At 58.6% G+C, this 23,526-nt stretch overlaps 1 protein-coding gene and 1 long non-coding RNA gene across 25 annotated transcripts in view; one reads left to right on the forward strand and one right to left on the reverse strand.

Moving 5' to 3' along the window:
- The window catches only part of PLEC (plectin), a 118,469-nt gene extending 98,976 nt beyond the window's left edge, over window positions 1–19,493 (forward strand). For 23 of the 24 annotated variants that reach the window (XM_082235369.1, XM_082235371.1, XM_082235372.1 and 20 more), the window contains 13 exons: window positions 328–480; window positions 577–731; window positions 1,213–1,339; window positions 1,463–1,646; window positions 2,823–2,980; window positions 3,135–3,313; window positions 4,194–4,332; window positions 5,149–5,505; window positions 5,952–6,035; window positions 6,160–6,264; window positions 7,083–7,181; window positions 8,730–12,110; window positions 13,137–19,493. In XM_082235369.1, the coding sequence (XP_082091495.1) occupies window positions 328–480; window positions 577–731; window positions 1,213–1,339; window positions 1,463–1,646; window positions 2,823–2,980; window positions 3,135–3,313; window positions 4,194–4,332; window positions 5,149–5,505; window positions 5,952–6,035; window positions 6,160–6,264; window positions 7,083–7,181; window positions 8,730–12,110; window positions 13,137–19,490 (11,475 nt within the window). In that variant the 3' untranslated portion in view covers window positions 19,491–19,493. The remainder of the gene's footprint in view (window positions 1–327; window positions 481–576; window positions 732–1,212; window positions 1,340–1,462; window positions 1,647–2,822; window positions 2,981–3,134; window positions 3,314–4,193; window positions 4,333–5,148; window positions 5,506–5,951; window positions 6,036–6,159; window positions 6,265–7,082; window positions 7,182–8,729; window positions 12,111–13,136) is intronic. The other variant, XM_082235367.1, reaches the window with a different exon arrangement.
- A 90-nt stretch (window positions 19,494–19,583) lies between these two features.
- Window positions 19,584–20,891, reverse strand: LOC309539631. Its single transcript, XR_014222883.1, has 2 exons — window positions 20,753–20,891; window positions 19,584–20,166 (listed from the first exon to the last, which is right to left on the reverse strand). It is a non-coding gene; the product is annotated as an uncharacterized lncRNA (long non-coding RNA).
- Between the last annotated feature and the right edge of the window lie 2,635 nt (window positions 20,892–23,526).

A 23,526-nucleotide genomic window follows, 5' to 3' on the forward strand; every position in this document is an offset into this window, starting at 1 on the left:
AGGTACCACTGTACTTAGATACATTTATCAGTGAATCGTTGCATTTGGTAATGTGCAGCAGAGGCCCTTTGAATAGAGATAGGAGGAAACTGTGTGATGAAGTGTTTTGTGGGGACATTGGCAGGAGTGATTGTGCTGATACTGGTGAGGGGGCGCTGTATGATGTCTGCTGGAAGGGCAAAGCTTCCTTTCAGCCTTTACATAAATTTCGGTAACACCCCCGTACCCTGCAGGCATTAGGGAGCTCTATGGGTCTCTTCCAGCTCCACTTCCCTGTGAGTCTAACTCTTCCTCTCCTGCCCCCCCCCTTTGTGCCCCCCATGCCAGGAGGAGAAGGAGCACCTGGCTGAGTACCAGGGTCAGCTGGCCGGGCTGGCCAAGCGAGCCAAGGCCATTGTCCAGCTGAAGCCACGCAGCCCCAGCACAACCCTCAAGGGACGACTGCCTCTCCAGGCCGTCTGCGACTACAAGCAGATGGAGGTGAGTGGGAGGGGTCACGTGTCTGGAAACCGGGTGGGGGCGAACTGGGTCTGGGGTGCATCTTTTGAGGCTGCTCACTTCCTCCCCCCCCCCCAGATCACGGTGCACAAGGGCGACTCCTGCACCCTCCTCAGCAATGCCCAGCCGTACAAGTGGAAGGTGCTGAATGTGGCCGGGAGCGAGGCCACTGTGCCCTCCATCGTCTTCCTGGTGCCCCCACCCAACAAGGAGGCCCTGGAGGCCATCAGCAGGTGAGTCAGCCTCACCCCCCCAACCCCCTTGCTTTCCTTTCTCCTTGAGGGCATGTGGGGCAGATTAGAAACCGTGATTAAATTCTTGGATCGTATCAGCAGAGAGAGATCTCACTGAAGCTTCCGCTGCTGCAAACTCACGCGAACACCACAGGAACTGGATCAGGCCCTCAGGGGCCCCCTCTAGCCCAGCCTCCTCTTCTCACCCACAAGCAGGATGTGGGCACAAGAGACAACCCCCTCTGGGTGCAGAAGCAGAGCCATGGCAGCCAGTGCCCATCCATAGACACCCCCAGGGCCTCTGCCCTCCCCCCCCGGCCCCACTTGAGGAGGAGAGCTGCTGTACTGCTCCTTGGGCTCTGGGGTGGCATGGGGGGCACTCTGCCTCTCTGCCGCTCTGCTCTCTCCTTGGGGCAGGCGGCCCTGGGGAGCTCCCCACCCCCAAGACGGGTCTGCAGCCTCCTTCCCTCTTTGCCTGCAGGTTGGAGGGCAGCCACCAGAGCCTGCTGACCTTCTGGCACCAGCTGCACATCGACATGCAGAGCCTCCTCTCCTGGCAGTACCTGCAGAGGGACATCCAGCAGATCCAGTCCTGGTCGCTGCTCATGGTGAGGACCGGGCGCTAAGGGAGCTCTTGGGGGGCGGGAGGGGTGGGGGGTGGGGCCCACAAGCTGGGCTCGAGGGGGGAGGGGAAGGGCCCCCTCCTGACCTGGCCTCTCCCCCTCCCCCAGTTCCGGACGATGCCCCCCGAGGATTACCGGAAGACCTTGCGCAGCCTGGAGACCCACTACCAGGAGTTCCTGCGCAACAGCCAGGACTCCCAGAACTTCCTGCCGGATGACCGGCTCCACGTGGAGCGCGAATACACCCTCTGCACCCAGAAGTACGAGGTGCTGCTGCGCGGCCTGGAGAAAGGTGAGGCGCCCCGTGGCTCTTCTGGGGGGGGGGAGGCCCCTGGCATCTGCAGCCAAACAAATCTCCTGGGTCTCCAAAGTCAAAGAATCAGAAGAGACCCCAAGGGGCACCCAGTGCAATCCCAGGAACGCAGGAGTCGCAGCTGGAGAGTCTCAGCCCCCCACCCACTGCTTGAAAAGCCCCAGTGCAAGAGATCCCATGATCTTCCGAGGCCGCCTGCCTGCTTCCCAGGTTCCTGAGGGGCTGCCTCTGTCTTGTTTGGGTTCCTTCCAAGTCTACAATTCTATGTTCCCTCCCTCCTTCCTTAATTGCCCCCCAATGGCAATAATAATAATAATAATAATAATAATAATAATAATAATAATAAATTTTATTTATACCCCGTCCTCCCCAGCCAAGACCAGGCTCAGGGTGATTAACACCCGATACAGTGGTTCCTCGCAAGACGGAAAGAATCCGTTCTGTGATTCTCTTCATCTAGCGGTTTTTTCGTCTTGCGAAGCAAGCCCATTGACGGATTAGCGCTATTAGCGCTATTAGCAGCTTTTAGCGGCTTATCTGCTGATCGGATCAGCTGATAAGTGGCTTAGCGGCTTAGAAAAAGGGGGGGGAGGGAAAAAACCCAGCAGGAACTCGCAAGACATTGTCGTCTTGCGAAGCAAGCCCATAGGAGATTCGTTTTGCGAAGCACCTCCAAAACGGAAAACTCTTTCGTCTAGCGGGTTTTCCGTCTTGCGAGGCATTCGTCTTGCGGGGCACCACTGTATATAAAAACAAATTAACTGAAATACAACTTCAAAACAAAATTAAAATACAACATTAAAATATATTAAAATACAGCCTCATTTCAATGGAAACTCAAATCAAAAACTTTTTTGGGGATGAAAACGTTCAGTCTTCACCAAGGCTAACTTTCCAGACTGGTCCTACATGGGCCAGAAAAAAGCCAGGGAAGTCCCCAAAGAGGAGGTTTGCAGGCGGAGGGTGGAGGGTGTTTCTCCAACCATCCTTCCATCCCTGCTCAGCTGGACCCCGGCCAGCCCCCTTTCCTCCCAAGGCTGGCTTTGGAGGCCTGTCCCAGGAGACCCTCTCTCTCCCCTTGTGCCCCTTCCCCACAATGGAAGCTGTGTCTGCCTGCTCCTCCACTCACTGGGCTTGGTTTGTTTGGGGCCGCAGGGGAGCAGGAGGAGTCTCTCTGCAGGAACTTCATCTCCCAGCTGAAGGACATCCGCCTGCAGCTGGAGGGCTGTGAGTCCCGCACCATCCACAAGATCCGCTCTCCGCTGGACAAGGACCCTGCCAAGGAGTGTGCCCAGCGCATCAGTGACCAGCAGGTACTGCCCCCCCCCTGCATCCCTTCCTACCCTGGCAGTGAAGCAGCTGCCGCCGAGTCTGACGCTGCTACTGCCAGTGCGGATCCTGCCCCCGCTTTGTGGCTTCACTGCGGGCTTCATTCTGCTCCCTCCTCTGCCTCTCTCCTCCCTCTAGCAAATCCACCTGGAACTGGAGGGCATCAAGAAGAACCTGGGCAAAGTCAGCGCCAAGACGGAGGAGGTGTTGGCACAACCAGAGCAGGCCAGCTCGGCCCCCACCCTCCACTCGGAGCTGGACATCACCCTGCAGAAGATGGACCAGGTGTACAGCCTCTCCAGCATCTACCTGGAAAAGTAGGTCCTCCTCTCACCTGGGACTCTGTCCGCCCACCTGGTCAGCTGGGAGTCGCCAGGAGCTGCTTCCACTTCCCGAGGCCTTTGGTGCCCTCTTCCCTTGGGTCTTGCGGGTGCCCTTCTCTGCACCTGCTGCCCGGACAATGGGGCTGCTTTTGCATCCTCCGCCTACTGTCTCCTTTCTCCCATTGGCTCTTTCACTGGTCTTGGTCTGTGTTTGCCCAACCTGTGAAAACATTTGGGAGCTGAGCCTGTGAGGAAGGAATATTTGTGGGGTGGGGTGAGAGCTTCTTGGCTCTTCTTCCGCAGGGGAAGCGAGTTGCTTCATCCACATGGACCCACCTGGTCCTTGACCTTGCCATCCCCCCTGGCGCTTCTGTGGGTGCCCTCGCCAGGTGCCTAGGAGGTGTCTTCTCAGTAGTAACCCCCCTTGCGGCATCTCAGCACTTGCCTGAAGGTCATTTTGGTGCCAGGCAAATCACCTTTTCTTGCTCCAGGCCTTTTTGCATGGCGCTGCCGCTCTGGCTGGGTTTTGCTCTCTTGCTGTTTTGAATTGACGTAGCGCTGCCTCCTTTTGTGCCAAACCCATAAAATTCTCCCATTCAGCCATTCATTTGCATCACAAATAAACGCAGCATTTGAAAGCAGCCCTGTGGAGGGACGTTTTTTAATGTTGGATGTTTATTCTGCTTTTTATTTGCTGGAAGCCGCCCAGAGTGGCTGGGGTGCAAATAATAAAATTACTATTATTATTATTAAGCGACCCCCCATGTCACAACTTTTGCACGCTGCCATTGGGTGTCTGGAGCAAATGGGAGGCCGCTTGGGCTCTCCTTCCCTTCCCACGCAAACCTCCAGCTCCCCTCTTCTCGCCCCACAGGCTGAAGACCATCAACCTGGTGATCCGCAGCACGCAAGGGGCAGAGGAGCTGGTCCGCAAGTATGAGGAGCAGCTGAAGGATGTGCAAGCGGTGCCCTCTGACCTCAAGGCCCTGGAGGCCACCAGGACGGAGCTGAAGGTGCCTGCTGAATTTGTTATTTCGGTCCCAGACCAGTTCCAGCCCACATACAATATCAAAGAAGTCATAAAACAAGATAGGGATACATTTGAATTTGCAATTAGGTATAACAGGGACAATACAGATATAGCAACAGTTTAAAAATATATAAATTAAAACTTAGTCACTAACATATACGGTAACCTAAAATTATCATTTAAAAACTTAATCATTATGATAGCACAGCTTGTTCCCTAAGTTTTATGACAATCGCACAGAATTTGGCTACCCTTAACGTGACCTCAGGATCCTTGTCCTCTACCAGGGATTTTAGACATTGAAGTTCAGATTCATTTGGAGATTTTTGCATAGCAGGGGTAATAAATACCGAGCATATATTCCCGTAGAAATGGCAGCATAACAAGGCATGGGAGAGTTTCCACCTCCATCAAGCCACAGGGGCAGACTTGTTCTACGTATGGCTTACCCTCAGATCTGCCCTGCAATAAGGCAGATGGGAGCACGTTGAATCTAGCAAGGGTAAAGGACCGCCTGTATTTAGGTATTTGTAATTTTGAGAAATAATTTGCTGGGGTAAATCCTCTCCCACTATCTTTTATTGCTGGGTGTTTATTCCTCTCGCTCACGTGGCATTGCAGTTCCACATCCCAAATTGGCTGGCAGATTATTGCTCTAGCTTTCTCATAACCGACAGCTATCAGGGCCTGTGGGGAAAACCCCAGGCCTCTTAGCTTTGGTGCCTGCTTGGGTCAGGAGGGGGCCCGGCCCCAGCCACTCCTTGGGAGGAGGCCTGACCCCTTGCGTCTTCCTCCGCAGAGGCTGCGTGGTCAGGTGGAAGGGCACCAGCCCATCTTCAGCACCCTGGAGGCCGACCTGGGCAAGGCCAGCGAGGTGAACGAGCGGATGGTGCAGGGCCACAGCGAGAGGGACATTGACCTGGACCGCTACCGGGAGCGGGTGCAGCAGCTGCTGGAGCGTTGGCAGGCCATCCTGGCCCAGATCGACCTGCGCCAGAGGGAGCTGGACCAGCTGGGGCGCCAGCTGCGCTACTACCGCGAGAGCTACGACAGCCTCATCCAGTGGATCCAGGACGCCCGCCAGCGCCAGGAGAGCCTCCAGGCCGTTCCCATCACCAGCAGCAAGGGCGTGCGGGAGCAGCTGCTGCAGGAGAAGGTGAGGCAGCCCAGCCCTGCCCTGCCCTGAGCCTGCAGCTCTGTCTCATCGCTGGGGGGAGCAGAGGCTCTCCCTGGTGGTGGCCTGTCCTCTGCTGATTTTTGGGGGGGCCCTCTTGGGTCCATGGGGAGGCTGCCAGTGTTGCCTCATGGGGTGGCTCATGTAGGGCTTTCCACCGCAAGGCCGATGCTGAGCGAAAGCTCTGAGCGACTGCTCCTGGCCTTCCCTCTGGGTGCAGCTGTCTGAAGGGCTCTTGGCGGCCCACCAGCTAAAGCACAGCCCCCCACCCCACGAATCCCCTCGCCTGATCTATAAGGGCACGGGTTGGCATGGCAGTGGTCGTTCCTCAGCCCAGAGCATTTCAGCTGACCACAGCTGGCTGCGTGGTCCCTTCCCTGCCCATCCTCTCCCTGCGGGGCTACTGACAGCTGTCTTTGTCTCCCTAGAAACTCCTGGAGGAATGTGAGCGCAACCGGGAGAAAGTGGAGGAGTGCCAACGCTTTGCCAAGCAATACATAGATGCCATCAAGGTGAGGCAGCTGGGGCTGGAGAGACAGGGGTCCCGTGCAAATGGAGGAGGGGAGTTGGGGGCTGAGGGGAGTTGGGGCTTCCAGGTGCTGACCCTGCCTCTGCCCCTTCCCCCCTTCTTACAAGGATTATGAGCTCCAGCTGGTGACCTACAAGGCGCAGGTGGAGCCAGTGGCCTCTCCAGCCAAGAAGCCAAAAGTTCAGTCAGCCTCGGACAGCATCATCCAGGAGGTGAGAGGGGCACCCTTGGGTGGGGAGAGGGACCCTGGAGCCGTCCTGGGCAGCAGGCACAGTGGAGATATGCCACGCAAGGCAGACTGAGTTCCCCCGCCATAAAATCATAGAGTTGGAGGGGACCCCAAGGGTCCTCTAGTCCACCCCCTGCACTGCAGGAATCTCTGCTGAAGGGTCCATGACAGATGGCCAGCCAAGCTCTGCTTAATAAGCTCCGAGGAAGGAGAGTCCACAACTTCCCAAGGGAGACCGTCCCCCTGTCCAGAAAGTTTCCGCTGATGTTCAGTGGGAATCTCCTTTCTTGTAACTTGAAGCCATTGGCTTGGATTCTACCCTCCAGAGCAGGAGAAAACAAGCATGTTCCCTCTTCCATGTGACAGCCCTTGAGGTATTTGATGGCTGAGTGGAAATGGGCTTCTGACCATGTGCTAGATATTTGCCTTTAGAGAGATCTTTTTCTCACTCTGCCTTGTATTGCTAAAAGAATTGGCAGGAGATCCAGAACAGACAAAAGGAAAGGCTCCTTTGCTCACTGCATATTTAGGACTGTGGAACTCACTGCACCAGGATGTGCAGGGATGACTGCCAGTTTTGATGGCTTTGGAAAGAGAAAGGCACAGAGGAGGAGGAGAAGCTCCTGAGTGGCAACTAAGCCACGTTCTGTCTCCAAATGCCAGTCCCTGGGGAGCAGGGGCAGGAGAGGCCTTCTGAGGTGGCTCCCTCTGGCCGAGTCCAGTCAGGGGCCTCGGAAGACCTGGGGGGCTGTAGTCTTGCTCCCCACCCCGCCGTGACCTTGCTGCTTTCTGGTCTCCCAGTACGTGGACCTGCGGACGCGCTACAGTGAGCTGACCACGCTGAGCAGCCAGTACATCAAGTTCATCACTGAGACGCTTCGGCGGCTGGAGCAGGAGGAGGTGAGTGCGCAGCTTGTGGGAGGAGGGGTGGGGGGGCAGCGTGCCTTGGCTGCATCCTTCTCCCCCTGCCCCCCCTCGCGGTCCATCCTGGGCCAGAGCATCCCTCTCGCCTGACTGCCTCTTCCGCATGACTAACGCTGGACCGCGAGGCCCCCTAACCCGCCGGGGGGGGGCCTCCTCCGCTGGGCCTGTCCTGTCCGCCAGAGGCATTTCCCAGATACACACTTAGTACAGCTGCACCTGCTTCTTGGGCCGGGGCTCCTTCCCGCCCGGTTCTCCTGTCCTCTTCTGCTCTGAAATGCTCCTCTGTAACCTTTCTAACTCTTGATTTCTGCCCTCTGGAAGTCCAGCCGCTTTGCCAGTGCTTTGTCTTGGGGGATGTTTGTATTGGTTGGGGATCTAATGGAGGGTTAAAAACCAGGAGGATCCGGGCCTTTTCTGCACCAGGTACTCCACTGTGCGCATGCCGACCCCCCCCCCCATGGACCCTGTTCCCCGTGCACACCTTGCTTCTCCTTTCCCTCCCCCCCCTCCTGCAACTCCTGTGGGCCGGACCCTTTGTGGTTCCTCGTAGGTTGAGAAGGAAGGGCAGAAATTCAGATGCAACTGAGAAGGAGAGTTTTTTGGAGCGGGATGGGGGGGGTCCTAGTCCTGCCCACCGACTGGAGGCAGCCAGGAGAATGGAGAGGGGGTTGCCATCACCGCTGCCCTGCTGCGATCATCTGCCATTCCTGCCACCGCCTGCATTCTCCAGCCAGGAGGTGCCGTCCTCTTGGCACTTCCCAGGGCTGAGAATTCGGGGCTTCTGTCTCTGTGGTGTGCTCTGTGCACGCTCCGTTTCCCCCTCCCTCCCTGCCTCGTGGGGAGCGGAGCAAGGGAGCGGACCCCTGGGCTTTCCACCCGGTGAAGCGTTCTTCACTTCTCCCCTGGCCTCCCCCTGCAGGTGTTCCTTGGGGCATCTGGGGCGCAGGCCTGGGACCTGGCGATGAAGTTGGCAGCCTTTGTGAGCCTGCAGGGGGCCGCCCGGGGGCCGTGGGGCTTTCTACCTTCTTGCCGCGCCCTTCCTCGCCTCACCCCCCACGTTGGGCTGGCTCCTCCTCCCCACCTTTGCTGAGCGGATCGGTCTTCCCTGTTGCCACAGTTTGGGCTGTCGGTGGGGGGAGTCTCTGCCTGGAGGGCATCTCGCTTCTCGCTGCCTGGTGAGCATGGTGGAGGTGTGCCAACTGCTCTCTTCATCCTGCAGCCATTTTGTCTTCCGTTGTGTGTGTCTTTGCCATCGTCTTGCGTCCGTCTCTTCATCCATCCATCCATCCGTCCGTCATCCTTGGTTTGTGGGTCTTCCCTGCTTTCTTGCCTGTCGTACTAAGTGAGAGACGTGAGCGCCAGCTTCTCCCGACTGCCACACGTCTTCCCGCAGCCTCCTGGGAAGAGCCGCCACACCATGCCCCCCACCCCTGCCCCCCTCGCTCACCCCCTGCTCCAATCTCTCTCTTGTGTGATCTTTCTCTCTCTCCCCCCCTTCTCTCTGCTCCCTCCCCCCCCCCGCAGAAAACCGCAGAGAAGCTGAAGGAGGAGGAGCGGAAGCGCCTGGCCGAGGTGGAGGCGCAGCTGGAGAAGCAGAAGCAGCTGGCAGAGGCCCATGCGCAGGCCAAGGCGCAGGCCGAGCGGGAGGCCCAGGAGCTGCAGCGCCGGATGCAGGAGGAGGTCAGCCGGAGGGAGCTGGTGGCCGTCGACGCCGTCCAGCAGCAGCAAACCATCCAGCAGGAGCTGAAGCAGATGAAGCTCAGCTCGGACGCGCAGATCCAGTCCAAGCTCAAGGTGATCGAGGAGGCCGAGATCAACCGCCGGAAGGTGGAGGAGGAGATCCACATCATCCGCCTGCAGCTGCACGCCACCGAGAAGCAGAAGGCGGCCGCGGAGGGGGAGCTGCAGGCGCTGCGGGACAGCGCCGAGGAGGCCGAGCGCCAGAAGCGCCTGGCCCAGGAGGAGGCCGAGCGCCTGCGCAAGCAGGTCAAGGAGGAGGCCCAGAAGAAGAAGGAGGCGGAGGACGAGCTGAAGCGCAAGGTGCAGGCCGAGCAGCAGGCCGCCCGCGAGAAGCAGAAGGCCCTGGAGGACCTGCAGAAGCTGCGCCTGCAGGCGGAGGAGGCCGGGCGCAGAATGAAGCAGGCCGAGCTGGAGAAGGAGCGGCAGGTGCACGTGGCCCAGGAGATGGCGCAGAAGAGCGCTGAGGCAGACCTGCAGAGCCGGCGCCTCTCCTTCGCTGAGAAGACGGCGCAGCTGGAGATGTCCCTCCAGCAGGAGCACATCACGGTCACCCACCTGCAGGAGGAGGCCGAGAGGCTGAAGAAGCTGCAGCTGGACGCAGAGGCATCTCGCGAGGAGGCGGAGAAGGAGGTGGAGAAGTGGCGCCAGAAGGCCAACGAGGCGCTGCGCCTGCGGCTCCAGGCCGAGGAGGTGGCCCACAAGAAGGCCCTGGCGCAGGAAGAGGCTGAGAAGCAGAAGGAGGACGCAGAGCGCGAGGCCCGGAAGCGGTCGAAGGCCGAGGAGTCCGCCCTGCGCCAGAAGGAGCTGGCCGAGGAGGAGCTGGAGAAGCAGCGGAAGCTGGCCGAGGGCACCGCCCAGCAGAAGTTCCTGGCGGAGCAGGAGCTCATCCGCCTGAAGGCCGAGATGGAGAACGGGGAGCAGCAACGGCTGCTGCTGGAGGAGGAGCTCTTCCGCCTCAAGAACGAGGTGAACGAAGCCATCCAGAAGCGCAAGGAGCTGGAGGAGGAGCTGGCCAAGCTGCGGGCCGAGATGGAGCTGCTGCTGCGGAGCAAGACTAAAGCAGAAGAGGAGACCCGCTCGACCAGCGAGAAGTCCAAGCAGATCCTGGAGGCCGAGGCCAGCAAGCTGCGGGAGCTGGCGGAGGAGGCGGCCCGGCTGCGTGCCCTCTCGGAGGAGGCCAAGCGGCAGCGGCAGCTGGCGGAGGAGGAAGCTGCCCGGCAGCGGGCAGAGGCTGAGCGGATCCTCAAGGAGAAACTGGCGGCCATTAATGATGCCTCGCGGCTGAAGGCGGAGGCCGAGATTGCCCTGAAGGAGAAGGAGGCCGAGAACGAGCGGCTGCGGCGGCTGGCGGAGGACGAGGCCTACCAGCGGAGGCTGCTGGAGGAGCAGGCCGCCCAGCACAAGCAGGACATTGAGGAGAAGATCACTCAGCTGAAGAAGTCCTCTGAAGGTGAGCTGGAGAGGCAGAGGACCATCGTGGACGAGACGCTCAAGCAGCGGCGCATCATCGAGGAGGAGATCCGCATCCTCAAGATCAACTTTGAGAAGGCCTCTGTGGGGAAGACGGACCTGGAGCTGGAGCTGGGCAAGATCAAGCTGAACGCTGAGGAGGTCCAGCGCAGCAAGGAGCAGGCCGAGAATGAGGCTGAGAGGCTGCGGCAGCTGGCCCTGGAGGAGGAGAACCGCCGGCGGGAGGCTGAAGCCAAGGTCAAGCAGATCCTGGCTGCTGAGCAGGACGCAGCCCGTCAGCGCAAGGCAGCCCTGGAGGAGGTGGAGCGGCTGAAGGCGAAGGTGGAGGAGGCCAAGAGGCAGAAGGAGGTGGCGGAGAAGGAGTCGGAGAGGCAGATCCAGCTGGCCCAGGAGGCTGCCCAGAAAAGGATTGCGGCAGAAGAGAAGGCCCACTTGGCCGCCGTGCAGCAGAAGGAGCAGGAGCTGCTGCAGAGCAGGCAGCAGGAGCAGAGCATCCTGGACAGGCTGAAGGAGGAGGCTCTGAGGGCCAAGAAGGCGGCCGAGGAAGCAGAGTTTGTGCGGGTCAAGGCGGAGCAGGACGCAGCCCTGTCCCGGCAGCTGGTGGAGGAAGCCGAGCACATGAAGCAGCGGGCGGAGGAGGAGGCCCAGGCCAAGGCCCAGGCCCAGGAGGATGCGGAGAAGCTCCGGAAGGAGGCTGAGCTGGAGGCGGCCAGGAGGGCCCAGGCGGAGCAGGCGGCCCTCAAGCAGAAGCAGCTGGCGGACGCCGAGATGGAGAAGCACAAGAAGTTTGCGGAGCAGACCCTGCGGCAGAAGGCCCAGGTGGAGCAGGAGCTGACCAAGGTCAAGCTTCGGCTGGAGGAGACGGACCACCAGAAGAACATCCTGGAGGAGGAGCAGCAGCGGCTGAAGAACGAGGTGACAGAGGCCATGAAGCAGAAGGCGCAGGTGGAGGAGGAGCTCTTCAAGGTGAAGATCCAGATGGAGGAGCTGGTCAAGCTGAAGCTGCGCATTGAGGAGGAGAACAAGATCCTCATAATGAAGGACAAGGACAACACCCAGAAGTTCCTGGCGGAGGAGGCGGAGAAGATGAAGCAGGTGGCGGAGGAGGCCGCCCGGCTGAGCGTGGAGGCGCAGGAGGCCGCGCGCATGCGCAAGCTGGCGGAGGAGGACCTGGCGCAGCAGCGGGCGCTGGCGGAGAAGATCCTGAAGGAGAAGATGCAGGCGGTGCAGGAGGCCACGCGGCTGAAGGCCGAGGCGGAGATGCTGCAGAAGCAGAAGGAGCTGGCCCAGGAGCAGGCCAAGAAGCTGCAGGAGGACAAGGAGCAGATGCAGATGCAGCTGGCCGAGGAGGCCGAGGGCTTCCAGAAGACCCTGGAGGCGGAGCGCCGCCGGCAGCTGGAGATCACGGCCGACGCCGAGCGCCTGAAGGTGCAGGTGACGGAGCTGAGCCTGGCCCAGGCCAAGGCCGAGGAGGAGGCCAAGCGCTTCAAGAAGCAGGCGGAGGAGATCAGCCGCAAGCTGCACGACACGGAGCTGGCCACCCGGGAGAAGGTGACCCTGGTGCAGACGCTGGAGATCCAGAGGCAGAAGAGCGACCAGGACGCCGAGGCGCTGCGGAAGGCCATCGCGGAGCTGGAGCAGGAGAAGGAGAGGCTGAAGCGCGAGGCGGAGCGGCTGCAGCAGCAGGCTGAGGAGGTACCCCTTTCCTTGTGCCCACAGGCCCCACCCCCAGGGCTCCCCCAGGGGAGGAAGGCACATGGAAGCTCCACCCACTCAGCAGCCCCGGGGCAGGGCAGGCTGTACCACTTCAGAGGGCAGGTGGGGGGGGGTGTCACATTTTTGCTCAGGCTTTTGTACACCTGGTAAGAGGGTTGCGTGCCTTTTATGAAAAAGTAGTCTAGATAGCAGATGATCCTCTGTGTAAACTCTCTCTGCAAATCAAATGGAACTGGACTGCAAGGATAAAAGTCCGCTCCATGCTGTGATAGTTTATATTATTTTATTCTATTATTCATTTTGCATAGTGGAGCATTGAACAGTGTGACCCCTCCCCACCTACGTTCTGACATGGTTTTACAGTCCACTCTGCCCCCTCCTTCTGATGCACCTGAGACCACCTATGAGTCAAAGGCGGGTGGGAGAGAGGAGTGGGAGCCCAATTCTGGCCGTTGTGCAGAGAAGGGCTGGGGTTCTGCTGTCGTTCCTCAGAGCAGCTGAGCTCAGGCTCCTTCAAGGAGAGGCCTGTCGAAAGGGAAAAGGCTGCCTTTGGGCAACTCCCATGTCTACTTTCCTCTGTGGTGGCCCACCCAGCACCCCTGGACTACAGCTCCCCCCCCCCATTCCTGGCCATTGTCTGTGCTGGGGCCCAAGAGCCGCTGGAGGCCAGCTGTGCACAAGACTCGCTTAACCCAGAGAGGGCACCATTTGCTCCAGCACATCCTGGTCCCACTTCCCAAGGAAGGGGTACAGTGTCCCTCTGTGCCCCCAACCCTTTCCCGCTGCTTGTTTACTCACATGGAAATTGTGGTAACTCCCTAACTTCCTCATGTGCTGCCTCTCAGGGCCAGCCAGGTTGACCCTTAACATGTGCCCCCCCTTCAGTGCTGGCTTTGAATGTAACCTGCTGTGTCGGCGCCTATTGACAGTTGACTGCTCTTTGGGCACTGTGTGCATATCGTGTGTAAGGCAACTGACCTCCCTTTTGTCTCCCTCCACCCCCAGATGCAGGTGGCTCAGAAGGAGCAGTTGCTCCAGGAGACGCAGATCCTCCAGCAGACTTTCCTGTCGGAGAAGGACATCCTCTTGCAGAAGGAGAGGTTCGTGGAGGAGGAGAAGGCCAAGCTGGAGAAGCTCTTCCAGGACGAGGTCAACAAGGCTCAGGGCCTAAAGGTGGAGCAGGAGCGCCAGCAGAAGCAGATGGAGCAGGAGAAGCAGCAGCTGGCGGCCACCCTGGAGGAGGCCAAGAAGAAGCAGGCGGAGGCCGAGGAGAATGTCCGCCGGAAGCAGGAGGAGCTCCAGCAGCTGGAAAAGCAGCGGAAGCAGCAGGAGAAGCTTCTTGCAGAGGAAAACCAGAAGCTGAGGGAGAAGCTGGAGAAGCTGCAGGAGGAGCAGCGGGTGGCCCTGGCTCAGACGAGGGAGATCATGATCCAGACCGATGACCTTCCCCAGGAGGTGGTTGTCCCATCCACGCAGGCACCTCAGTCGAAGGCTGTGCCCAACGGCCGAGACATGGTAGATGGCATCTCTCGGAATGGTGAGCCAGAACTGGCTTTCGATGGAATCCGTCAGAAAGTGCCTGCCAAGAAGCTGCTGGAGGCTGGCATCCTGAGCCGAAAGAACCTGGACAAATTGACCAAAGGGAAGGTGACGGTGGAGGAGCTCTCCAAGAGGGATGACGTCAGGAGGTACCTGCAAGGCACCAACAGCATCGCCGGCCTGGTGGTTAAGCCGACCAACGAGAAAGTGAGCATCTACCAGGCCATGAAGAAGCAGCTGCTCAGCCCAGGCACAGCCCTCATCCTGCTGGAGGCGCAGGCTGCCTCTGGCTTCATCATCGACCCCATAAAGAACAAGCGGATGTCCGTCAACGAGGCCGTGAAAGAGGGAGTTGTGGGGCCTGAACTGCACAATAAATTGCTGTCTGCTGAGAGAGCAGTGACCGGCTACAAAGACCCCTACACGGGGGAAAAGATCTCCCTCTTCCAAGCCATGACAAAAGATCTCATTGTGAAAGACCACGCAATCCGGCTCCTGGAGGCTCAGATTGCCACAGGAGGCATCATTGACCCCATCAATAGTCACCGCCTGCCCGTGGAAGTGGCCTACAAGCGAGGCTTCTTCGATGAAGAGATGCAGAAGATCCTCTCTGACCCCACGGATGACACCAAAGGCTTCTTCGACCCCAACACCCAGGAGAACCTGACTTACTTGCAGCTGATGGAGAGATGTGTGACCGACCCGGAGACTGGCCTCACTTTGCTGCCGCTGACAGACAAAGCAGCCAAAGGCAGAGAGCTGGTCTACACCGACCAAGAGGCAAAAGACGTCTTCAGGAAAGCCACAGTGTCCGCTTCCTTCGGCCAATTCAAGGGGAAGACCGTGACCATCTGGGAAATCATCAACTCTGAGTATTTCACTGAGGAGCAGAGGCGGGACCTTCTGCGCCAGTACAAGACTGGAAAGATCACCGTGGAGAAGATAATCCGGCTGGTCATCACAGTGGTGGAGGAGAGCGAGAAGAAGAGCCAGCTCTGTTTCGATGGGCTCCGGGCGCCTGTCCCAGCTGCTGAGCTGCTGGAGAGCAAAATCATTGACAAGGATCTTTACAACCAGTTGCACCAGGGGAAGAAGTCCGTGAAGGATGTCGCCAACGATGAGGCCATCAAGAAGTATCTGAAAGGCTCGAGCGCCATCGCAGGCATCTTGGTAGAGTCAACAGGCCAGAAGTTATTGCTCAATGATGCCTTGAAGAAAAACCTCCTCAAGCCAGAGGTGGTCCTGATGCTCCTGGAGGCCCAGGCTGGAAGTGGATACATCATTGACCCCGTGAGGAATGAGTATCTCCCTGTGGACGAAGCCGTCAAATCTGGAATTGTTGGCCCTGAGTTGCATGAGAAGCTGCTGTCTGCAGAGAAGGCTGTGACAGGCTACAAGGACCCTTACACGGGGCAGGTGGTCTCGCTTTTCCAAGCACTGCAGAAAGGCCTCATTGCCAAGGAGACAGGGGTCCGTCTGCTGGACGCTCAGCTTGCCACCGAGGGCATCATTGACCCCGTGAACAGCCACCGCCTCCCCCTTGACATTGCTTGCAAGCGAGGCTACTTCAGTGAAGAGATGCACAAGACGTTGTCTGCTCCAGCCGACGATGCCAAGCTGTACTATGACCCCAACGCCCAGGAGAAGGTCAGTTACGCACAGCTGCAGAGGAAATGCCACGTTGACAAGCCGACGGGCCTTCGCCTGCTCTCCCTCTCTGACCAGGCCATCCGGCTTCAGCAGGAGGAGGTCTACTCTGATAGCCAGGCTAAGGAATCCTTTGGCAAGGCAGTGGTGGAAGTCCCAGCTGGCAGCTTGAAGGGCAAAACGGTCACAATCTGGGAGCTGATTCATTCTGAATATTTCACCGAAGAGCAGAGGCGGGAGCTGATACGGCAGTTCAAATCCGGCAAAGTCACCATCGAGAGGGTCATCAAAATAATTGTCACCATCATTGAAGAGACTGAGACCAAAAAGCAAGAGAAGCTGACCTTCAGTGGCTTGCGTGCCCCTGTGCCTGCCAGCGAGCTCTGGGAGTCCAAGATTCTCAGCAAGGCCCAGTATGAGCAGCTGAAGGAAGGGAAGAAGACCGTGAAGGACCTTTCCGAGACGGGGGACGTGAAGAGGTACCTCCAAGGGAGCGACTGCATTGCTGGTGTGTATGTGGAAGAAACCAAGGAGAAGCTGAGCATCTATGAGGCCATGAAGAAGAACCTGCTCCTGCCCAGCACAGCAGTTGTCCTCCTGGAGGCCCAGGCAGCCACAGGGTTCATGGTGGACCCAGTCAGGAACCAGAAGCTGTATGTCAATGAGGCGGTGAAGGCTGGCATTGTGGGACCAGAGCTCCATGAGAAACTGCTGTCCGCCGAGAAGGCTGTGACTGGGTACAAGGACCCTTACTCCGGGAACACCATCTCCCTCTTTGAGGCCATGAAGAAGGGGCTGATCCTCAGGGAACACGCCATCCGCCTGCTGGAGGCCCAGGTCGCTACCGGAGGCATCATCGACCCCGTGCACAGTCATCGTGTCCCCGTGGAGGTGGCTTACAAGCGAGGTTACTTTGATGAAGCACTGAACCGAACCCTCTTGGACCCCACAGATGACACCAAGGGATTCTTTGACCCCAACACCAAGGAGAATCTTACTTACCTGCAGCTGAAGGAGAGGTGTGTTGAAGACCCCGAGACCGGCCTCTATCTGCTGCCCTTGAAGCAACCTGAGAGACCCACTGTGGTGGAGACAACCCAGGTGTACACTGAGGCCGAGACCAAGCAGGTCTTTGAGGAGACCCAGGTTGACATTCCGGTGGGAGACAGGGCCGGCTCCTCCATGTCCTTGTGGGAGATCATGAACTCGGACCTGATCCCCGAGGAGCAACGCAATCGGCTGATGGATGAGTTCCGCTCCGGCAAGGTGACGAAGGAGCGCATGATCATCATTATCATCGAAATCATTGAGAAGACAGAGATCATCCGGCAGCAAGACCTCACCTCCTATGACTATGTCCGCCGCCGCATCACTGCTGAGGACCTCTATGAGGCCAGGATCATCTCCCTGGAAATATACAATGCACTGAAGCAGGGCTCCAAGACCATCCGCGAGATCCTGGAGATCGAGACCATCTGGAGGTACCTGTACGGCTCCGGCTGTGTTGCTGGAATCTACATTCCATCCAGCAAACAGAAGATCAGCATCTACCAAGCCCTGAAGAAGGGGCTGATCAGCCCAGAGGTGGCTCGGCCCTTGCTGGAAGCTCAGGCTGCCACTGGCTTCATTGTGGAGCCCATCAAAAATGACATGTTGACTGTTGATGAGGCCGTCAGGAAGGGGGTTGTGGGCCCAGAAATGCACGACCGTCTCCTGTCTGCCGAGAGAGCTGTGACCGGCTACCGCGACCCCTACAGCGAGCAGAAAATCTCTCTCTTCCAGGCCATGAAGAAGGATCTCATCCCTTCTGAGGAAGCCCTCAGGCTGCTTGATGCCCAGTTGGCCACTGGAGGCATAATAGACCCACACCTGGGCTTCCACCTGCCCTTAGAAATTGCCATTCAGCGTGGCTACTTAAACAGGGAGACGCACGACCGGCTGTCTGAGCCCAGCGAGGTCCGCAGCTATGTGGACCCCTCCACCGATGACAAGCTCAGCTATGCACAGCTCCTCAAGCGATGCAGGAAGGACGAGAACAATGGCTGCCTGCTGTTGCCCCTCTGTGACACTCGCAAGCTGACCTTCAGGGGCCTGAGGAAGCAGATCTCGGTTGAAGAGCTGGTGCGCTCCAAAGTCATGGATGAAGCAACCGCCCAGCGCCTCCAGGAGGGCTTGACCTCTGTGGAAGAAGTCTCCAAAAACCTGCAGAGGTTCTTGGAGGGCACCAGCTGCATTGCTGGCGTCTACGTGGACTCCTCCAAGGAGAGGCTGTCTGTGTACCAGGCCATGAAGAAAGGCATCATCCGTCCCGGCACAGCCTTTGAGCTGCTGGAAGCCCAGGCAGCTACTGGGTATGTCATCGACCCCATCAAGAGCCTCAAGTTGACTGTGGAGGAAGCCGTGCGCATGGGCATCGTGGGTCCCGAGTTCAAGGACAAGCTGCTTTCGGCAGAGAGGGCTGTGACAGGCTACAAGGACCCCTACTCTGGCAAGATGATCTCCCTCTTCCAAGCCATGAAGAAAGGCCTGATTCTGAAAGACCACGGGATCCGTTTGCTAGAAGCTCAGATTGCCACAGGAGGCATCATTGATCCAGAGGAGAGCCATCGCCTGCCTGTGGAAATGGCATACAAGAGAGGCCTGTTTGATGAGGAAATGAATGAGATCCTCCTGGATCCTAGCGATGACACCAAGGGGTTCTTTGACCCAAACACTGAGGAAAACCTGACCTACCTGCAGCTGATGGAGCGGTGCATGACAGACCCTGAGACTGGGCTCTGCCTTCTGCCTTTGAAGGAGAAGAAGCGGGAGAGGAAGACCTCCTCCAAGTCCTCCGTCCGCAAGCGCAGGGTGGTGATCGTTGACCCAGAGACCGGGAAGGAGATGTCCGTGTACGAAGCCTACCGCAAAGGCCTCATTGACCACCAGACCTATTTGGAGCTCTCTGAGCAGGAGTGCGAATGGGAAGAGATCACAATTTCCTCCTCGGATGGGGTGGTCAAATCCATGATCATTGACCGGAGGTCAGGGAGGCAGTATGACATCGACGACGCCATTGCGAAGGGCCTGATTGACCAGTCTGCCCTGGACCAGTACCGCTCGGGCACTTTGTCCATCACAGAGTTTGCAGACATGTTGTCTGGCAACATGAGCGGGTTCCGATCCAGATCTTCCTCCGTCGGCTCCTCCTCTTCCTACCCCGTAAGCCCAGCCCACGGGAGAGCTCAGCTGACCTCCTGGAGTGACCCCACAGAGGAGACCGGCCCAGTGGCTGGCATCCTGGACACAGACACCCTGGAGAAGGTCTCCATCACAGAGGCCATGCACCGCAACCTGGTGGACAACATCACTGGCCAGAGACTGCTGGAGGCTCAGGCCTGCACGGGAGGGATCATTGACCCAAGCTCCGGGGAGAAGTTCTCCGTCGCCGATGCCGTTAACAAAGGCCTAGTGGACAAGATCATGGTGGACAGGATCAACCTTGCCCAGAAGGCTTTCTACGGCTTTGAGGACCCCAGAACCAAGACCAAGATGTCCGCTGCGCAAGCCCTGAAGAAGGGCTGGCTGTACTATGAGGCCGGCCAGCGGTTCCTGGAGGTCCAGTATCTGACTGGAGGGCTGATTGAGCCGGAGGTGGCTGGCCGGGTCCCCCTGGACGAGGCGCTGCAGAAGGGCACCATCGATGCCCGCACGGCCCAGAAGCTCCGGGACGTGAACACCTATTCCAAGTACTTGACCTGCCCCAAAACGAAGCTCAAGATCTCCTACAAGGATGCCATGGACAGGAGCATGACAGAGGAGGGCACCGGCCTGCGTCTCCTGGAAGCCTCTTCCCAGTCCAGCAAAGGCTATTACAGCCCCTACAATGTCAGCGGCTCCGGCTCCACCTCGGGGTCTCGATCCGGCTCACGAACGGGATCCCGGTCGGGCTCCAGGCGAGGGAGCTTCGACGCGACGGGCTCCGGCTTCTCCATGTCCTTCTCTTCCGCCTCTTACAGTTCTTCCAACTACGGCCGAAGATACACATCAGGTCCAAGCAGCGGTGGCAGCACAGATGTCCCCCCCAGCCTTGCTGGCATCTCGGCCCCCCAAAGCGTGAGCTGCGGAGGAGGAGAAGGAGGCGGCAGGAGATCTATTGGACTGCAGGGGCAGCCGCAGCTTCCCGTGGCCTAACGTGCTCCCAGCCCTCCTGCCTCCTTAAAGCCTGAGATAACTTTTGCATTTATCCTGCTCTGCATGTGGAAAAGCTGCTGGCTAACCTTCTCATTTTTATTATTATTATTTTGTAATGTTTAAAAACACAATCTCCTTCCAAAGCAGTGCCTAAAGTTTAACCAAAAAAGACTAGACTAATATATTAATATATATGATTGTTCTGACAGTATTTGTATATCGAGAGAAAGAGAGAGAGAGCGTTTCCGCCGTCATCCTCCACCATCCTTCCCCCGCCCTCAGTTTAGCCACCCGGGAGCTTGTTTCTCTTTGTACCACCTGCAGAGTAGAATAACCCAGGCAGGGACCTGTGGATGCCGCCCTTTGGGCAGAAGCGGCACTCTGTCCTTCTCCTCACCAGCCAGCGCCTTCCTCCACGGAGCCCCACCAGCTCCCTCCGCCAAGGGAGAGGATGACCCTCGTGCCTATGCAAGCTGCACCCTCCGCCTCCAGTCAGGAAGGAAGAGAGACCCCACCCCCCCTGGGCACCCCAGAGCCCCCCTCGGCTGCCACAAGCTTCCAACGCCATGCCTGGACTGCTCTTTCTCACGGGCCCTCGGCCGGACGACCAAGACCACTGCTGTCTGCACTCCACCGCGGCTACTCTCTGGCTGGCTTCCCCTCCGCTGCCTGGACTCTGCACTCAGACCGTAAGTGTGCCCTGGCGCTGCCGCCGCCTCCTCCCTCCTGCTGCTGCCGCCTTGCGGATGGGCCTGCCTGCCTCTCTCCACGCCTCCCCCTCTGCCCGTCTCTTCTCCCTGCCCACGCCTCCAACCTGCAGATCCTTCCTGGCGCTTTCTGTGGGGCTCTGCTTGCCGCGCTCAGCACACGGGGAGCTTTGCACTGCTGTGGGCTGCTCTTAGCTGGCTGTGACCTCTGCACGTCTGTCTCTCTGTCTGTCTGTCTGGTTCTGTGTATCTGGGAAGTGCCCTGTATGAAAACATGGACAGGCAAAGGTTAGAACTGGACGGTCTCCCTTGAAGCCACAACGGCTCAGCAAGGTCTGTTCCCTGGCCTCTTGCTAAAAGCTGTCTCCCCTGGGGATGCTCACGGGGACCACCAAGGCTGTGTCTTCTCCTGGGTCTTATGCTTTCAGAGTCCCGCTTTTTCTTCTTTTCGAGGGCAAATGGCAGGATGGGCGCTTGCGGAAGCAGCCGCGCCCTGAAACGGGCACCGTCCTTGTGCTTTTTCTTCCCAGCTGCTTTGTGTTCCTTCGTAATAACATGCGCTCTTTCTCTCAGACATTTTCTCCTAGTCCCACCAAAGAGGCCCCCCTGTCGCTGGGAGAACTCCTGAGCTGGTTTTCTGAGGTCAGCAAGTCCTGGAGGAGCTCAGCAGGAGGCCCTGAGGCGGCAGCAGATGCAGCAGCCTTCCCTCCGCTGCTCTCGCCCACAAAGGTAACTGCGGGGCTCGGAATCTCCTTCCGCTTTGGGCTGTGAGCTTCTTGCGCTGGCTTCCGGGGGCTGAGGTGGTGCTGAATGGAAGGCGGGCAGAGCGGCAGAGAGGGAGACCCAGGGAAGCTAGAAATAGAATACGCAGGTGCCAAGAGTGCTCCCCACGGATCCTGAGAATGAGAACAGTGGCCCCCTGTTCTGGGGAAGAGCCACCCCCTTTCCCACTGTTTCTCTCCTCCTGAACCTCTGGGGCTCTGAGGCTGATGGGCCATTGCTCCTCCCCTGGTCTCTGGCCGGCAGCCTCAGCCTCTTCTCCTCCTTGGAAGGGTGTTCAGGGTCCATCGTGGGCAGGGAGTGGCAGACAGGCAGGCGGGGGTCAGAGGAGCCAGCGGGGCTGAGCATGGCAGTGGCTTCCTGGCTTGATGTGATGGCATCATTGTCACGTGTGACTTCTTCTCTCTCATCCCATCCTGTTCTTTTTCTTCACTTTATTTAGCGTTGCTGGATGTCCATTTCAACTTCCTTCCCAGTTGCCGCGGATCTCGTCCCCCAGTGTTGGGGCAAGTGGGAGAGCACTGAGGACCCAGGCAGACCCTTCCCCCTCCCTTTGCAGCCGCCGCAGCGGAGCAGCTAGCAGGGGCCGCGGCTGGCGGTCAGGGGCCAGTGAGGTGGGGGCAGGGGTAGGGAGGCAGGGGTGGCCACAGAGAGCCCTCCTCCTAGGTGGCCTGGGAACAGCTGCCTGGCAAAGCTGGAGTGGTCCTCTGCCCATCGCAGATGAGCTGGTCCCCTGGCCCTTGGGGGGCGAGGCTGAGAGCTGCTGTGCTGTGCTCTGGAGGAAGGCAGCCAGGCAGTGGTGGGCAGGGGAGAGAGGCCCTCGGAAAGCCCCCCTGCCTGCTGCAGCTCAGAGGGTGCTGCCTCCCCCCCTGCTCCCCACCCTCCAGCATAAGTGGGGTCAGGGGCACGTCTTCCTCTGCCGGGGTGCTTTTCCTGGGCTCACACAGGGCGTATCTGCCCTCTTTTCAAAGCAATAAGAGATGCAAAGGCAGCAGTAGAGCAGAGGTGGTCTCAGTCCTGAGGGGGGTTGTTGCTGGAGCCACAGCCCGGCGGGGTGGGGGGTGTCCTTGGGCAGCCTCCCCAACTCCTGCCTGCGGAAGCCAAGAGGATGCTGTGCCCCCCCGGCATCGGAAGGTCCTTCTCCGCCAGCCCATCCTTATTTGCTCCATGTGAATCAAGCCATCCCATTCCTTGGCATTTGTTGATGTTATATTCTTCTCTCATTATCCAGTTGGTTGGTTTTTTTTCTTGCTTTTGCATGATGTATTAACTCGAGCAAGCCTGTATCCATATTCTGTGTCGGCCATTGGCACAGGCTGGGGGTGCCCTCCCCCTTCTCTCCCTCGCCCCCCCCAGCTCCCCTGGCTCCCCTCCTGCCTCTTTCTGCTCAAAGCAGCGGAGGCGGCCCTCGTTCTCCTCAGACTAAACTGTTCAGGCTCATCTCTGTTTTTCGGGAGGCAGAACACTAAACCGCGACTTGTAAATACCATGAAGTGTTTGTAAAAACATGCAGTATGGAACCAGGCCCTCTGCTCCGGGGGCAGTAAAGAAGATTCTATGAAACGGCTTCCGTGTGGTTTGTTCGCGACAACTCGCTCCTCTTCCAAGGACACTGAGCCCCCCCCTAGCGCCCCAAACTCCCTGCCCTCCTTGCTTCAAAGCCCTTGGGTGGGTCCCGGCCTGGGGGAGGTGGCTATGGGGTCTTTGCGGTGCTTCCAGAAGGAGCGTTCTCCACAAGAGCTTCAGACCTCCGGTGAGTAACTGACCGGGTTGCCCACGTGGGCCTGGAGTCGGGGGCTGCTCTGCAAGAGTGACCCCGGAGAAGTCGCTGGTGTGAATTCACCTCTTGGTTGGGTATGGAGAAGAGGCTCTGGTGCTTTCCATGCCTTCCTTACAAGACGTCTTTGCTGCCTGTGCTCTGAAACAAAGCAGTCCGTCTCAAAGTCACGCCAGGGTTCGAGCTGCAAGCCGAGCAGAAGGAGTTGTGGCCTCTGCTGCTAAGGCCCCTTGGCCCCAGGCTCCCACCCCACGGTGCCTGCAGCCCGCAAGGGGGTCACAAGGCAACCCACCCTCTTCCCAAGACCTGTAGTCCACCTCACTTTGAGAGCTAGATCCCATCAGTATCCATAGAAGCTCATGAACTGTTACCAAGCATCTCTGCGTGAATAATGCCGAAACTCTGGGGAAAAAGAGAGGGATTATGAAGCAGGTATGTTTTAATTCTGGGAACAGATCAGGCTGGAAGCCGCCTCTGGCTAGGATGGGTCTCAGTGGGGTTTTGGGGGCCTGAATATTCGTGTCAATGTTGCTGGAGCTGCCAGGCTCAGAAGGCGGCAGGCCTGCCTCCCTCCTGCCCACCCCCTGGGTCCGTTCCTGTTTTGCTCTTTGTCCCAGGGCACATAAAAGGCGGCTCTATCCAGCTCCTCTGGAGCAGGTGGCAGCAGGCCAGGGCCTGGCTCCTCGCATTGCCCCTTTCCAAAGGCAAGAGAAAGCAAAGAGGTTTTCCTTCCCTTGAGCAAACTACACTAATGTAGCTGTTTGGAAGCACA

The sequence above is a fragment of the Podarcis vaucheri genome, assembly GCF_965113315.1.
Source record: "Podarcis vaucheri genome assembly, chromosome: 8".
In the NCBI taxonomy this organism is placed as follows: Eukaryota; Metazoa; Chordata; class Lepidosauria; order Squamata; family Lacertidae; genus Podarcis; species Podarcis vaucheri.